General features: G+C 38.6%; 2 protein-coding genes across 2 annotated transcripts in view; one reads left to right on the top strand and one right to left on the bottom strand.

Moving 5' to 3' along the window:
- Nucleotides 1–410: 410 nt before the first annotated feature.
- The window catches only part of LOC149072475 (uncharacterized), a 55678-nt gene continuing 38110 nt past the window's right edge, over nt 411–17978 (bottom strand). The window contains exons 3-8 of the mRNA XM_089247202.1: nt 2878–2932; nt 2655–2711; nt 2310–2363; nt 2125–2193; nt 1756–1812; nt 411–1593 (exon numbers count right to left, since the gene is read on the bottom strand). Coding sequence (XP_089103328.1) covers nt 1331–1593; nt 1756–1812; nt 2125–2193; nt 2310–2363; nt 2655–2711; nt 2878–2932 — 555 coding nt within the window. The 3' untranslated portion in view covers nt 411–1330. The remainder of the gene's footprint in view (nt 1594–1755; nt 1813–2124; nt 2194–2309; nt 2364–2654; nt 2712–2877; nt 2933–17978) is intronic.
- LOC149072476 (uncharacterized) lies at nt 2929–5786 on the top strand. The gene is made up of 4 exons (XM_089246453.1): nt 2929–3666; nt 4038–4229; nt 4453–4579; nt 5345–5786. The coding sequence occupies exons 1-4, from the start codon at nt 3625–3627 to the stop codon at nt 5764–5766; spliced, it is 783 nt and encodes a 260-aa protein (XP_089102579.1). The 5' UTR covers nt 2929–3624; the 3' UTR covers nt 5767–5786.

Raw genomic sequence — 17978 nt, forward strand, 5'->3', positions numbered from 1 at the left:
TCGACTGCTTTTACAAGGGGATACCAGTATTGATTGGTAAGGGACAATGCAAGGTTATGGTGTCGCAGAAAATTTTTCTTTAATAGGGTTGCTAATAAACGGAATAGCTTACCCTGTGGTAAATTCCTACATAATTGACATGTTCGAAAAGAAATACGATAAACATATTGGGGGTTAATCGAGAAGCTATCCATACTTAGAATAAGACAACCATAAGTATTGTTTATGGGCATTACAATATTTTTTTTTTCATGCATATATACTGTCTGTAATTGCATTTTTAATTGGGTTGCTGTATTTTTGAAATGTATGACATCCATATGTGATGTGGCCATCTTTCAGCCAGCTCGTTCTGCATTTGTTGAATTACAGGTTTTGGCATGCCTTTTAAAGTTCTGATAATGTGTAAATAAATTTTTGTTACTGTTCAGATTTTCTAGCTTAAGTTTTCTTTTGTTAACTTTATTATCACACATGTATTACTCCCCCACCCCATTTTTAAACATGAAATTTTTCAGAAAGAAAAACAAATATAAGGAAACTCGATTTGTGGAAAGAAAATTCCCTTATTTCACATTTAGTACAGCATGTAACATTAAAGAATTAATGATTTTAAAACAATTAATTTGAAATACGCTTTTAGAAAATGTAATGACCCGCGCCTATCAAACTCACTTTGAGACAGGTCATCCATGGGGAGCTGCTATGCACAAACATGATGTGTATACATATTGACTTGTTTTCACTTTTTGTAACTTCCAGACTCATTATAGAGCTACAGACAAATTTAGTTGGCTTCATAAATTTTCTTAGCGTTCTCAGTTTTTACTCTTTCCCAAACAGCACCATTATAATGGTGAAACGAACTTTTTTCCTCTACCAGAAGGAAATTGGAAAAGTTTTCGTCACTAGTTTCCATTCGAGATGCAGCGCTTGTTGATGACTAAAACAGGGTGACAGAATGAAATTAAGTAATTTTTTTAGAGTACTTGAACCTTCAAAAAGAGGTTACTGAAGCAGAATATCTTCAGTCTCTTATTAAACCCGAGGATTCAAATGCATTAACAGGTTACAATAGAGGGCTGATTTACACCGAATAGAGGGTGTTCGGCTATAAAAATTTATCTAATTGAAAAAGATGGTATACATATGCTCAGCATTGAACTTAATTTTGTTGGCTGATGAGTGATATGTCATGCAATGCAAACAATTCCACCTGTAAACACAATTCCCATATAGCATTACCATTGCCTTATGTTTCACTGTATAAGCATAGAAACAGCTTAAATACTAGAATGTTTTAAATTAAAGTAACAAACACATTCACCATTCACAATTTTTTATTACAGTATTTGGCAATATCTCCTAATTGCGAGGAAATATTGTGTAAATGCAAGGATTGTTCTTTTGCCGCTGCCAATTTGGCCTTGTCTACTTTTCGACTCTCCCTCACCTCAAAAAGTAATTCCCTGATGAGGGCATTTGTTTCCGCAATGTTTGTTACCATCTTTCCAATACTTTCTTCGACCTTTTGGTCAGTCTTCAAAATTTTCTCCATATCTGCATCTTCCACTTCTCTCTTGCGCTTCATCCCTTTAGAAAATTGTCAAGTGGGAAACAAGAATTTAATATTTCGAATGTGCTGCTTAAAATTATGAATATCACAATTAAAGTATGAAAAATGGAGTTCAAAAACAATGACGAATATCATAACACACGTGAATGGTAGAACATGAAGGGAAAAAAAATGCATACCAACACTCGATATTTTCAAATTCCTTTTCACTCTCACAGGTGTTTCACTTATTCCATCTGAAGAATAAAAAAAAAACCACTTTCAAACAGTGTCACGTATTTGAAGAAAAACCTGTCATGATCTGACCATAACAGGTTTTGAAAACATTGATTTTAGGTGATTATACAGTAATACCTGTCCGCAACGATACTGTAGGTACTGAAGAAAATATTGTTATAGGTAGGTTTAGCATTGCACATAAGTTTCAATGTGGTAGAATGGTATTACATCAATTTATTTCAGAGATGCCCTCCACCCAAGCCCATTTCTAACTTGAATATTATTTTTTATCATGAGAAATTTAATGTTAGCATTTCAATTCAACTTACCCTTGCTTTGATTCACTGCTGCCACAGAGACTGGCTGATTCATCGTCATCGGACTGGCTGTAGATGTACCTAATCAAGAAGAAATAAGTGCAAATTAAGATACTTTAAATTAGTTAATTTGAATGAGTCTGAAAAAGATTGATTAATGTGTAATTCACACAACTTTGTGATTATGTAAAACATACTTGGTGTGCAGGCACTATATCCGCACGTCACATCTGCGGTGATCAACTGTGTACCTAATAAGAGGTTGGGGGAAATTTAGTTATAACATTGTAGATCAACGAAATCATAGAAACCAGAAATGGCAATTCAAATGTTCCGCATAAGAAATTAAACCCCATTGCACATAAGTGCATGATATAAGTTGTTCACATTACAGAACATACAATCGCAGGTATTTAAAATAGAATATGTTCGTATCTGCAAACATTGGCTTAAGTTACGTGTTAATAACGTGTTACGTATAACTTAACATAAAAAACACATAAAAAAAAATATATTTTAAATGTAATAGTAAGGACACTAACTTTCATCAGCAGGACAACCAGAATCAATTGCATCCAGAAATACAGCAGTTGTTCCAGCTAATGAATAAAAAGGTGAAGAAAGGTGTAATATGAAGTTATTTACATAAAAGTAGAGCGTTTTATACAGGTATTTAGCTGTTACCCACAATTAATGTGCAAGTACAAGCAACAATGTAATTAGTGATTTTTGTTAATTAAGTATGAGAAAGAAATATTAGCTAACCTTCTTGAAAAACTTGTGTGCATCGCACTACATCTACTGTAATCTCTTCATTTTCCTGTTAAGAAAAGACAGAAATAATTGTTGCAAATTTAAAAAGCACTTATAAAAACTGTTTTAATATGTACACAGCTATTTTGTATTGAAAATGAAGGTCAATACCACAGTACAGAGAAATGAACAGTTGCCACAAGAATAAGTTGTAAACAAACCTGCTCCGTTCCTACTTCAATATCTGGGGCAGTACTAGCTCCTCATTCTCATCCCATCCGAATCATAAGCATTGGTTCATAAGAACGACGGTAAGAATAATCCGAAAAACACTACCAAGAAATTTTTCATCATCCTTAAGGTCACGTGACGTAAAAGAGGGAAAATTGAAAGAAATGACTTTCTGCGTAGGGAAAGACAGTTTTCCCTTTGGATGATCGACTGCTGACCAATCAACGTTAGGCTTGGGATATACAACTACTATTAACATTTACAGGTTTTTTTTGTTCAGCGAGGTTGGCAACAAATTCATTTGAATTGCACGTGCAAAATATTTGTTTTCACACATAGGCACAAGCTGATAGGGTACGATGTCAGCAAAAAGCAGCACAAGGCGGCCCAAAACCACCTCAGCTCAATTTGAGGTAATGGTAAATTTCATCATTTTGTTTTCTCAGTTCACTAGAGAAGTTTGATTCTCAGTTCACTAGAGAGGATAAAGATGTGTTGTGGTTGCGGTTGGCCAACAGATTAAATGCCATGCCGATGGGGCCGCAGAAAACGTGGCTAGATTGGAAAACCGTAAGTAAATGTTATATACTTTATTTAATACATTTTTTTAACCGCTCTATCTTTCATCAAATTAAATAATCCTTGCATACAGTGTGTTGCTATTTACTTCAATATATAGTCTGATTATTTGAGAAGCTTCTTAAGAAGAATAAGTAATGTTTACTATGGAGATATAGACAAATCCCCCTAAAAATCTTATTAGAAAAACTTTAAAGCGCCAAAATTTTTTTCACCCGAATATATAATATCTCGTCATTGTCACTTGAAGGGTTAATTACCACACAACTATAAAATTTGCAACACCATTCCATCTTGTTTGATGTTCAAAACATTGTTTCATGTTATTTTTTCTGAAATTGGCAACCGTAACTTGATTTCAGACTTGGATCAAGTACAAGAGCGAGATTAAAAAAAAGGCTGCTGCGCAGAAAAAGAACATGGGAAAAACTGGAGGTGGCGTGTCCAGGTTCTGCCCATTGACGCAAGTGGAGGAGAAGGTGGTCTCCCTTCTTGGAGATTTTGTTATCTATGGAAATGCAGAGGTTGCTGAGACTGTCACGTATCAGAGTCAGGTTGGTATAATTTCGATGCAGAGTTCCTCAGCTACTTCCTTCTTTTCAGGAGATCAATTTTTCTCATTTTTAGCAATGTATGCACCCATTAACTGTTATAGTCCCTTTGTGAATCGTGATATAAGCTGATATAATGTAAGATAATGATATCAGTGAGTGATTAATTTCTTTGTTATACAAATCATCAATAAATATTTCATGAGGACATTGCTTTTTCTTCCAGCCTTCAACCTCTGGTATGGTTGAGCAGCAGGTTCTCCTCTATCCTGCAGAAGAAGAAGAGCCACTGAATGTCATGGAGAGTTCTAGGATCTTCATGAATAGTTTCACAATTACAGCCACAGAGCTTGGTAAGGCAACAATTTTTGTTATGCTATTTTTTTACACTACGCATTTTTCACATTGTGTATATATTCTACACAGAATTGGGTAGCTGTGTTAAAAAACCCATAATCAAGGCATAACTCTGTGAACATTTTTAACACTGAACTTTCGTTGCTTAGCTTCATTTCGCTCTGTTGTAGCATTAATGTTTCGGATCAGTCAAAATCAATCCACACAAAAAAATCAGTTGGTTACCAGTTCAATATTTACGTAAATAATTGCATAGCACAATTAAAATCCAATATCAATCATTTAAAAAAAAAAAAATTTATTTTTAATCAGAAAAATTTTTTTTTATTGGTAATTGCAATGAATTGTAAGGAAATTGATATTTCAGGAAAACAAGCTAAATAATCAATATTCTGTCAAATCACTTCGTTAAAACGTACTTTTAAAGGCATTACTATTTCTGTTTTTGCTAGTTAATTTATACTAGATACTTGAGCAAGCAAAAAAAATTGTCTCCCTTCAAGGGTAGGTATGAAAAAATCTAATAGCACATTATATTCATACCAAGATAAATTGGTAAATAAAAAAAGGACTCTCACTTTTCAAAAGATTGGAAATCATTGCACTAGACCAGCAGTTCTCAATCTTCTGGAGCAGCTGCGAAGGGCTCCGTGAAGCACCGGTAAAAAACCACTACACTAGACTAATGTCTGAAGTTTGCTTACATTGTTATTATGATGAATTACTAGAGTTATTGATCAAATCAAACTTGTAATTTACAGATCCCTATTGCTCTGATGGGGAAATTTTGCCAGCACCTTTCCCAGGGCCATCACCAACTTCCACCGCAGCACCATGGCCAGCTTCTGCCACAGCACCACGGCCAGCTCCCGCCACAGCACCACTGCCAGCTCAACCCCTCGATGCTGCCCAAAATCCATTGCCAGCTCCTGTGGGTAGCTCTGACCCAAAAGGAAAAAAAGACGCAATGCTGGAGCTCATCGAAGCGCAGAAAGCAGCAGCGCAGGCTCATGAAGCCACTGCCAAAGCCCACGGAACTAACGCAGCAGCATTAAAAAATGTGGCTGATGGCTTAGAAAAATTATTTGCACTTGAGGAAAAAAAATTACAATTAGAAGAGAGACGAATAAAAATGGAAGAGGAGAGAAACAAATTATTGTTTCAATTGATTCAAAAGAAATAAAATAAATTTTATGCGCTGTTTTTATGCCTTTTTTTTTTCTTAAATTATGCTCATCAGTTTCATTTAAGTTCTGAAACGTTGATTAAAGTTTTTTTTTTTTGCATCACTTCCGAAAGATGGAGAATAATTCTATTGCCATGCTGCAGTGCTGTGAAGCTGGCTCATTGTGAGCATATCTAGTGTAACGTATCGTGATCCGATCCCTCTACGTTAATGGTGATCTTGTCGTTATGTGGGAAATTCCTTCTTAATTTAGACCCCAGGGACCTCTCAGTTACCGGAAACCACCCGAGGACCCGCTGGCAAACCGGTAAGGGCCAGAATGTTCGCTTAGTTCGGCAGTCGGCAGGTGGGGTCTTTCGGCTGTCGAACGAGAACGGGCCAGAGGTCGGGCTACTGATGTCCCACATAAATTAATTTCTCTCATGACGACGATGTCGCTATGTTCGTGGAGGGGTTTGGTCCAGAATATGTATAGTTTGGGCGAGGCTTAAGGGTTTGCCCGGTTAATTATTTTTTATTTTCATTAAAGAACCTCCCGGGGGAGTTGTTACATGTATCGTTGTACGGAAAATATAGTGTTGTACTCACTTATTTTCGGCGGGGGGCTGCAGACCTCCGTCGGAACAATTCATTTCTTATTGTATTGTTGATATTGTTTACATAGTCAGGAGAGTCCGGATTGTCCAGTCCACAATCCGGAGCTCTCCGGATTGTGTCATGTTGCCAGATTCCAATGTAATAATTTAATTGTAATGTTTATAATATAGTGACGCATGAATATGTAAATTTGATATTTTTGTTGAGGCGAAAAGGCCTTGCGAGGACATGTGGTCCCAAACTTCTTGTGAAATAGGAGTATAAATTCCTCCCTCTTTGTCTCTCACATTGCGTTCATCTTTTGTTTGTTCTATTCAACTGAAGCCCTCTAGTAGGACGGTTCACCGTCTTGCTACCGTATCCATTGGCCTTAAGCTGATTAGTTAAAATGCAATAATTTACAGTGTTTGAATTCGTTTTCCGGCAGGTCCGGAATCGAAAATATTAAATAATCTTCACAGTCAAAGTTCTTCATTGCTGATCAAGGTGGTCCGGCCCTCAACCGAGAGGCCCCCCTGGAGCTGATCAAGGTGTTCCGGCTCTCAACTGAGAAAACTTCTCTGATACTTGCGGGGAAAGGCTAACAACATCGGATGTCCGATCAATATAAAAGTTGACTGTTGATGATCATCAATTGGTGAGCCAGTATCTTTCTGTTAACGTCAAATAGAGGGCTCCACGTTATACTAATCTATTGTTAAAATTGACTAACTTTATAATTAAATTGAATAAATAATATTTCATGCGAAAGTTTATTTGCAATCATTTTCCACTTGTCGTTTGCCACTTTATTACTGGATATTTCAAACCGGGCAAGCAACTCCCATAAGGGACATTGCACTAGATCCATGGTGAATTTTTCATTGAAAATTTCATGTCAGGTGTAAAACATGGAATTATAATTGTTTCAGGGAAAGGAAATATCACACCCATTTCCAAACCTGGACATGAACTCTTGTAAAAATATAATTAGCGCTTAATGAATCATAGACAACACAACATATTGAATCAGCATCCTCTCACGCCATCTCCACACTTGGCAACAATCCTAGGTGAGCCGCCGCAAATATTTATGCTCCCTCAGTACTGGAGGTTCAAAGTTCGTTTTATCAAATAATGCCTCAAATTGGCGTTTTGACTCCATGAAGTTATTAGTATGGTTTTTCTCTTAATGAAATGTATGAATGCATTTCTACTGAATTTTCATTTATAAAAACTACACTTGATTAACACTAAGAAAAAAAGCAATGGAGTATTCACACATGATATACAGAAATTGATAAATTTTTATTGAAATTGCCAGTCGAGTTCGCTTACAACATATCCCTATTCCATAAAATTATCTCACACAGCACTATTACATATACATAAAATACATTACACTGATCTTCACAGACAAAATAAGATTACACAGAAATGGTACATGTGCAATGAAAACACAAACACATGGTAAAAACTAGTGATCTGTAATTGTACAGCAGACCCCATTCAAGTGGTATGTAGTTCTTATCCTTCAAACAGCATTAAATTAACAAATTTCTTGCACAATCGAATCCCGTTATAACGAACTCCAGGAGACCGAAGAAATCACTTCATTATAACTAAATTTAGTTGTAAAAGGAATTTCTAATTTTTAACACGCGCAAAAAAAAAAATCGTTGTAGCAGAATTTGATTCTAGGGGGGAAAAAATTACTGACGTTCTATATAATAAAAAAAAATGAATTTGAGTTTTAAAAACAAAAAGCAACTCCAATTAAGCATTGCAGTTTTTTGTATAAGTTTTACTTAATTAACATTTTAGAGGCAAATAATTCGTACTTTTTTTTGTACAAGTATTGTAGAAGCCAAGAAAACAAATTTTTCTAAAGTATCAATTGCAAAAGTGGGGGTACCTCAAAATGTATAACTACTGTTTGAATTTCGATTTCGTCCGATTCTTTCAAAAACGTTGAAAGATTAGATGGAGATTGACTCTGTTGTTTTTCGGACACTTGTTTGAGTTCGTTATAATGGATTTTTCATTTCGTTGTACCGGAATAGCGTAATACATTGTTGCTATGTAAATTTATTTGAAGGATTGGAAAAGATTTCGTTACAATGAAATTTTCGCCATAACGATATTCGTTATATGAATATAGTGGTGCATCACTTATTGTGCTGTATTGCCTATCCCTCATTACGTACTGTTTGGCTGGACACCCTTCGTCCTGTTGCCAAGAGCAACCGTCTTTGCAGCTGCGTAGCATTCTTTGTTCTGCTTCGACGGGCTGTTAACCGTATATACCGGTCATCAGTTGCTGTAGTGGCGCGTGGCCGACCTTGCCCTGGTCGACGTCTAACATTTCCTGTTTCTTGGAATCGATTCCACAGCCTCGCAACAACACTTCTGGCGACTCCAACAGCGTCCACGACACTACGTTGTGTTTGCCCGGATTCCAGTCTGCCTATAACACGCCATGCCATGGATTCCGGTAAATCATGTTTACCGTAAAACACAAGTAAACTTACCACAAGTAAAACAGACGTTTCTGCAACATCCCGATTTCTGCCCTTATCTCCTTTTTCTGGTTTTTGACGTCATGAACTTTGATTTGCATATGAAGTTTTCTTCTTCCGTTTCCTGCTAGGCTTTAAATTATGGATGATTCATTTTATGTTACTTATCGGTATACATCTTTGCGTAATTTTGTTAAAACCATGTGCTCCCCTAATTGTTTTGAGCAGTGTATAAGTGGTCTGCAGGCTCAATGAAATTATTTTTTTAAAATTTGATCAGCTATAAATGTTTGTAGCCATTGTCTAAAAATGGTCAGCAGTCCACGCATTGAAGACCCTGGCATTAACTGAAGCCCCCAAAAGTTAGTGGCCAAAATTTTAGGTCCCATGATGGTCCACTTTCATTTCCTTGGACAGTGTCCACCATATTATGGCAAATATCCTTGCTGGTTCTTGCCAAACATCAAACTGAAATGGTTAAAAAAAAAAAAAAAATTAAGGAATTGTTGGGGGAAGGGGATAAATTGTGAGTAGGGTGGTGTGAACTGGGGGTGCCAAAATTAGATCCAGCACAGGTAGAGAATTTTTCTTGTGTCGCCTCTGCTTTCATTTATAAATAATCCTATTAAGGAATTCTTTTACAAATTCTGGCTCAAATGATTAATTCCTTTAAATCTGTTATCCTTGCATTTTCAGTTACCTCCACCTGTGTAAAATGAACAGTCTTCTTTTTGTCCCTTGACAAAGAAAGCCATTTTTAACGCTGTTTCTTTTTCAAATTGATACCTTATACAATGTAGTCACATTACATAAAATAGTCTAGTTTTGCCTATCGTACAAAAAACATGACCACTGATCTTTTCGGTATAGATGAAAGTTTTGATGCTCGCCAGATTCTTCGGTAGTCAAGCTTTCCATTTCTGTTCTGAAGCCTTATTGTAGACATTGATGATCACTGTTCCCTTTAAGCTGCATGTGTGTACAGCCGTGCACAGCAAAAATGTTTCCACAAACTCAAAATCTTGAAATATACCATAGGTGGACAGGACATATTGCCCTTTTGCACACAGAAGCAGCAGGTCCATGCATGGGGAAAAAAGTAAAGGGAATGTTGATAATTATTATCCAATCCATGATCAATTATGGCAAGGGCCCAGTCCTGATCCTTCTGTGCTGTGACAACACTTTATGTTGGTGTGGGCTGGTGTAACGATTGATTTTTAACATACACTAGTTTTTTTAATATGGATAAATTTAACAATAAATATGGAACTTTAACAATTCCTGTTGCTTAAACCTGTGAGTTTTGAAACTACCTAGCAAGTTGCTAGACTATCAGTGAAACAATCCATATTGCATGACCATTTTGTCCAGGGGTCAACTCCTCACGTTACCCTAATTTAAAGTCCACAAGACATATTTTCCCTCTTCCACAAAGCCCATCACGTATCTCACTGAATGACTAGAATCTTACATTTCTCATGTCGCTAACAACCCCAATACCCTGATACAGTTTATTGATAAAAAGTGAAAAAAATGGTACCTACAAGGCTCCACTGGCGACTCCCATCTAATCAGAAAATTCCCAGTTTACCGTGACCCACTATTACTTATCCTGTAACCAAGAATCAGTTAAACAAGTTGTTCCCCAATCCCAACCTCATGTAAATGCTTCAAGATTTTACCATGTTGGACCCTATCAAATGTTTCGTGAAAATCCATGGAGAGCTCAAGACACCTGAGCGTCCTTTAGTAGAGTAGGTGAGCATCTTATAAACTAGGGCCATCTTAGCACACAGGCCCAGGCAAGTAAAAGCAAAGTTTACATTCCTTAATATACTGGATATAATATGAGCAGTTTAGCACCTCACATGATTGGTTGCTATGAACCAATACATCACTTGTAGAAAACTACTTGGTGAATTTTACATTCTGCGAAGTTAAATGGTGTTTTTTTAGTTCAACAATTGATGTATTTAATTACAAAAGGAATCCAATATCATTTCCGGTGGGGTCAATAGAGCATAGGACTTTCAGTAGGAAGATTGATGATTCGAACCTCACTCTAAGCATTGAGATTCCCCCCCACCCCTTTCATCTTTGTTTTTTGACGATCTTTGATTTAGTTTTGGTTTCACACGGAAAAGTACTTTCAAAAAAGTATCCTTTCTGGCAATTTTGAGAGTTTATCAGGCAATGTTTGAGAGAGTTTTGATGTAAAAAAAATTATTTTCTTTGAGAAACAAATTTCCATAATTTTTTTCTCAAGTGGTCAGCGCTGACAGTGTTGTATGACTTCAATTTTAATAGAAATGGTAATTTACTGTGAATAATCTGCGGCTGCATTAAGTTTGGAGATACAAATTTTGCCACTTTGAAAAAAAACTTGTTCATCATATAGCCTGCACGTGTAAATATCATTCACCAGCAATGAAATTTTTGGGAATTAAAGAAGTTTTTGTCATGTTTATACAGAAAAAAAATATTTATTTTTTACTGGAATGTGAATTTTTTAATTATTCAGAAATCATTGATAATTACTTTATAAACTTTTTTAAATACAATTTTTCCCTTTCAATCTCTTGGTGAAAAAAACCACAGAAAACAGGCCAGCGTGGTATTTAATCTGCATAAGAAATTCATATTTCTCTAATGTATTAAAAATTTATTAAAGTGAAGAATTTATTGCAGTAGTATTAAAAAAAATTGTTTCACTTATACGCAAGATTTTTCAGTTTCACAGTATCAAAGTTAACAAAAAGCTCCATCTCCCATGACCCATCTTACTATCTTCTTTACTGATGGCACCAATTGCTTGCGTGCATTCTTCTGATGCAACTAAGAATGTAACCATTGCCATTGCACTCTCAGGGAATGGTCTGGCTTGACCCTAAGTGCATAGGGAGGGATGATTCTAAATTGGGCGTTAAGTGGTACTTTGGGCTGCAAAAGGCCCTCAGAGCATCTCTATGCTCTTGGAGACCATGACACTGTGGAAATGCTTCTTCCTGGGTTATTGTGCTCACAATCAAAAAGAAGTAACATTGCATATATTCATGGTAAATTTTATTTGGACCATGTCCCTTAAGAGCCTGAGATATATTGCACATCCCAGGTATGAATGAAGTTGTATGAAAATTAAATGCCCTGCAACAACCGGGTGAACTACAGGTTGTAAAATGCTGTAACATAATATCTTAACAGTATGATGAGACAATTTTGGCCTATGTAAATAGTATGTGATGCATAGGTAGATATAATTTTCATTTTAGTCATTATAATATCTCTTCATAATCCTAACAGATGTCTGGCACCCTTAGATGCCACGAAACTCCATTTGGGAATCATCATTATTAATAAACAAGATGAAAGTGGTGCCGAAATTAGATCTTGCATAGGATGCTACTTTGTTTAAAGCCAGCCCTGAGCTTGGATCTGGTTCGATGATGTTTGTAGGAGAGTCCAAAATTCTGTCGAGACAGCCGTGCATACATGAATATGTCAGTGTGGTCAATACAGACATGGCATTACAATGAATTTCTGTAGCAATGCAAATATCATGCAATATGCACATTTATTACTGAACAATATTGCATAAATACAGGTGTGATGTAAACTGAGGTGTTATACAGTGGTTAACTCCTCAACTAGATGCAAGTAGAACAATAGGCTTAATTCAAAACACCTGGATATGCAAGTAGGACAAGAAAAGTAAAAGGTTTCTTATGAGTCAATGGACTCATCACTGTCCGCGACGGCCGAGTCCTCGGCGATCTCACTGTCGTTGATGACGTAGTCCCATTTCAAGTTGCCCTGGAATATGACCTGCGAACAGTTTTCTGGGGCCGAGAGCAGAACCTGGACGAAGAGTCCGTCGATCACTAAGTCGTTGAATGTCGCTGGCTGCCTACAGATCGGGCACATCCAATTCGGAATAACCTCGTTCATCTGCAGGTACTCCATCGCGTCAAAGCACTTGGCGTGAGAGCAGGTCTTAGCCTTGCATGGCACGCGTATCTGCATCTTTCCGATGGGGCACAACAGTGATTTCACGAGTCCTCTACTTCGCGACATCGTAGACGTACCTTCGGTTGAGCGCAGCTTCTTTTCGATGATGGCATTCGAGAACTGGGGGCCCCAGATTGCTCTCGACTTCAGTCTCGTCAGAAGGATCGTGGGGTTCAGGCGGCGCACAAGGAACACGGCCACGGAGTATTCTAACTTTTCTCTTTCGATAGTCCAAGACAAGCGAATCTGGTTCGACGACGAGTTGCCCCCTCGCGCGGACAGGTCGCACAAGCTCGTGATATCGACGGGCTTGTTGGATCTCTTGTTGCATAATCTCTGGGCGTAACCGTTCACCCACACCTGCAGGTTCTCTGGGTACTTATCGTCGTTCTGATGCTCCAGATTGGAAACGCAGAACCTCAGCTGCACCATCGAACCGTAAGAATCCTTGACCTTGGAGGACAAGATTTCATTCATTTGACCTGCCGTCAAGTTGAAGTTGAACTCATTTGTTTGGACCTTGCAGGTCTCAGATGACAGCAGCAACTTTGGCTCCATCGGAGTCGAGAGGACGTCGTAGAACGGCTGGTCTTTGAAATTCACTTGCTTCTTGAATTCACCGGTACGTTTTCTTTTCGGTCTGGAAAGACTCGGGCCTTCATTTTTATCCGGAGCACAACTCACGCCCGTACTGATAGGAGTGATCTTAGAAGTAGAAGGGGTAGGTAGAGGTATAGTTAGTGTCTGCTGTGTAACTTGACCCGTTGCCTCTGTCGTCGATGGCCGATTTGGACCGACATCAGCAGCATTTGAATTCCTGATGGAGAATCGCCTTTTATGGAGCTCCATGACTTTATTTTCTATCATAGGATTCTTCAATTTCAGCAAGTCCAAGGCTCGAGCGACAAGTTCCGCATTCCGGGTTATACCATTCCAATCTGCATGGTCCAGCAGATTTTTCAAGTCGGATCTTGGCAAGTCTTGCACCATAAGCTTTAGTTGCTCCTGATTTGACATCTTGTGCGGAAATACAAAATGTTCTAATCTATTTCAATAGATAGAGAATATAAAATGTTCCAACTCTCTTTGAAAAAAATTGTCTCCCCGAACGAGAAGCTTTTCACAGCGCGAAAAATATAACTGGCCGCAGTAAGAGAAAAAAACGACCTCCGTATCGTCTAGCGTATACAAGGCGACTGATACTCCAGTGGCTCCAGCGCGTAGACGTCTATTGGATTTTGCTGTGACGTTAATGGCTACTAGAGACGGTTATAACCTTGAATTAAGATTGCTCTGACCACATGAACTTTTTTACGGGACTAATTCTTATTTTTTTGCTCGAATATTTTGTACAAAGAAGTTCCGTTTCCCCATTAAAAACCCACTCCTGGCTTTTTTAATAGGTGTGAGGGCATTTGCTCAGGGCATCAGAATTCAAACACCGTGTATCTACTGATTATATCCTTCCATATACAGTAGAGTCTCTATAATCCGAGTCTTGAAAGTTCGAGGTTCCAGATAATCTGAGGTGATGGAATTTTTCAAAATTCTTTCTCAAAACTTCACTCTTTCTGGGGTATTGTCTCGGGCTTTCATCGCCGGTGTTTAGTGAGCTACATACGTTTTTCGGGTTGTTAGGCCACGGTCTAAAAAATCACCAAAGGTTAGACACGCGTAGGTATCCGAGACTTTTCACACATCCAATCAGACTCCGACGGCACACTTCGAGATCACTTGAATTGCTCGTAAGATTTACAGAACATTTTTAGCGTAGCCGATCAATTTGTCGCACTGAACTCGTCGTGGTACAAATTCGTCACAGTGCCAATTTGTCGCAGTTCCAATTCGTCGCGATATAAGTTCGTCGCACTGTCAATTCGTCGTGACGTCAATTTATCGCAGTCGATTCGTTGAAACGCCGATTCTTGTCCGACAGTGGAGCCTCTGTTTAAATGTAAATTTGTATCCACCCCATGGGCTCGAGAGTCCTCCCACCATCGTTTACTACTATAATATCTTCAAAGAACCTGAAATACTTAATTTCATTTAATTAATTTTTAGTTTTATAAGCCGCACTCTCCACTTTCTGTCGGGATTTCCATTTCTCGCAGCGAAGGGAGTTGTTGCTCTCCAATAAATTGCAATCAAATAAATTTTCAAAATTCAATTTTCACCGTATAAGCCGCACTTCCTATGAATGACGATTCAATGATGCTTTCATAATGCCCACAAGATGAGCACCGACGAAGACTATATAATCGCCAATAAGAAAGACGAATATAAGGTGAGTCTCATATCTTTGCCTCGCTTCGTGGCCGCCACATCTTGGAGCAGGGCCCCTAGGCTGGGATCTTTTGCGGGCCTCCCCCCTCCGTCCAGACTTTCACGGGCCCCTTTATAATGAATTTATAGCGTGAAAAAGCAAAAAATTGTGAAAATCGTTCCGGGTCCCAGGGCTGGAGCCTTGTGGGGACCACGCCTGGCTTGTATGAATATCTTCAGATAGTTTTCATTATATAGCATCTAAGTTTTTGGTATTAAAGGTTGGTGTGCTTGTGTACATTTTTCTGTTGGCAAAAACATGGAATATTGCACAACCGAACGTGGAAATATGTTTGTTTTTGTATGTTCAAAGGTTGTTTTTTCCACATATTTCATGTTCCGAAATTACAATTTTTTAATGCAGTTGAATGAATTAGCTTATTATCAATTTTCTTTATTTGAATTTTTACTTAAAGATAATTAAAATAAAGGTTTAGATATTGTGGAGTGGTTATGGACGATATGCATTTTTTTTAAAATTAAAATTATCCTGATAAATGTAATAATCCAGCTCGCGAAAACTATGATTATTCCAAAATACGCTTCATGTGATGTGCGGTTAAATTTAATATATAAGTGAAATATAAATATATTGTTACGATCTGTAGGCGATAGATGGCCGATTTCTTCTGATGGCTCTCAACATGCGAGAACAGCTGAATCAACTGATGTCTTTGATGGGCCAGATGAAATCAAGCATCGAAGAAAAGCTAGAGGCCATGACGGCAGACGTAAAAGATGTCACCACCTCTATTGCTGCCCTCAGAGATTCCATTACTGCCGTCAGAGAGCTGAAAGATCTGAAGAGTGCCAAGGACGATCGTGGGACCGAGAAAAATGAGAAAGACAAGTCGTTGGGAACCTGGAAAAGTCAAGAAAAAGGCCACCTGCGGAGCGCATGCTCAGTCGCAGCTACCGGTACGGAAGATGCACCATGCCGAGTGTACTACATCACACAGATGTACGGAGGAGACCACGGGGTCCACGTGAGAGGCGAGATAAATGGTCTGCCGTGTCGGATGGTCATCGACACCGGAGCGAACGCGAGCATCGTCAGGACGGACCTGGCTCGGAAATTCCAGCAACGACTTCTCTACGTACCACCATCGTTGATGCTGCAGACAGTCACGGGCGAGAAAATGACTGTGCGAGGAAAGTTGGATGTCTCGGTGAAGTTCGCCACGGTCACCTACCCACACACCGTCTTCGTGGCAGACATAAAAGACCCGTGCATCATCGGAGTGGACTTCTTGAGGGAACACGGATTTTCCTAGGACATGAGAAATGACCAGTTGCACACTCCGAGGGAGCGTATCGCCTTGCTCGGATGTGGTCGTAACAAAGTACCTCCAAGGAAAGTGATGGACATTCCGGAGGCGGAAAAAGAGTGCATCGCCGATGCAGACAAGACAAATGGCAGGACCGGAACTGTTCTCTCACGGAAGTCAGATGGCATGAAGAGGACGATCCGGCCTCGTAAAGAGAAACCGCATGGAAATGCCGACGTCCTGACGAGAGGACCGGGTACACAGAACCGTCGTCGTTGCAAAAAGGCAGAAGAGAAGTGCGGACCGGTGAGCCCTATAGTGAGACGGATAGCTCAAGTCTCAAGTGACGATCCTTGGAGCGACAAGAATACTCGGAAGGCCCAGCTAGAAGGTCCCGACATACGACCGATCATGGAGTTGAAGGAATCCACCGGGGGTAAACCAACATGGCAAGACGTCGCCTCTGCCAGTCCGACGACCAAGAGACACTGGACGCTATGGGACTCTCTGGAGATGATAGATGGCGTGCTCTACCGCAGATTGGAGTTGGAGGATGGAAAGACGTTCCGGTTGCAACTCGTCCTGCCAAGGAGCCGTGTGAAAGATGTGCTGAAAGAATTGCACGAAAGCCTGACCGGTGGACATTTCGGTATGACTAAGACTCTCCAGAAGGTCCGTGAACGATTCTGTTGGGACAAGTCCAGGACCGATGTGAAAGAGTGGTGCAAGGATTGCGACACCTGCGCCGCCCGCAAAGGAATCGTCCCGAACATCCTGCGACCGTTGCCGAGAACCGTCCACGAGAGCACCGAATACTCGTCATCGCTGATGAGAGAGGACCTTTCGCCAGCCAGGTGATCTGCACTCTTGTAGATGTTTCTGTTACGTCACTCGTTTTTCAATAATTTATATTTCGCTAACTGTTCGTTCGAAATTGATGAAATTTCGTATTTCGGCATTTCTCGAGATTCTAAATCCAAATATGGAAGAAAGAAATGGGTTACCATTGAACTTTCAAAAGTTGGATCTAGTTTTAACATCTAGATGTCCCTTAAGAAAAAATGAACTTAATACACTTATGGAAGATCTTAAACGAAGAAGAGAATTCTACCTTTCTTTTTTTTTTACAATAAATATAACCCAAGATATTGACATGGTTCGGTTAAAAGCTGTGCGTACTGTACATGTGATACGTGCTTACGATAAGAGTGTAACATGATAAAAGCGATTAAATGAAAGCATGAAGATTTATCTGTAATTTCATATCTTGGAATAATTTTAGACCGAAAATATATATTTTCCCTTTTTATTTTACTTTCCTATCATTTTTTATATTTTAATCTAAACTTTTTTCCAACTAACTTTTAGGGTGACTTCCCAGTTGTTTTTGGTGTTTGTATAAGTACACAAAACATAAAATGAAATTTAAAATTAATTAAAAAATTAAAATACATTAATCAATTGAAAGGTAATTAATTTAATTTGAAAAATAACATCAACTGAAAACAAAATAAAT

The sequence above is a fragment of the Pholcus phalangioides genome, unplaced genomic scaffold (genome assembly GCF_987345545.1).
Source record: "Pholcus phalangioides strain wild (caught in Gottingen) unplaced genomic scaffold, Ppha-v1.0 ptg000017l_1, whole genome shotgun sequence".
NCBI classification, from domain to species: domain Eukaryota; kingdom Metazoa; phylum Arthropoda; class Arachnida; order Araneae; family Pholcidae; genus Pholcus; species Pholcus phalangioides.

Coding starts and splice junctions, on each gene's coding strand:
- LOC149072476 (XM_089246453.1), top strand. CDS start 3,625: ATGCCGATGGGGCCGCAGAAAACGTGGCTAGATTGGAAAACC. Junction 4,230..4,452: donor CTGTCACGTATCAGAGTCAG/GTTGGTATAATT, acceptor TTTTTCTTCCAG/CCTTCAACCTCTGGTATGGT. Junction 4,580..5,344: donor AATTACAGCCACAGAGCTTG/GTAAGGCAACAA, acceptor TGTAATTTACAG/ATCCCTATTGCTCTGATGGG.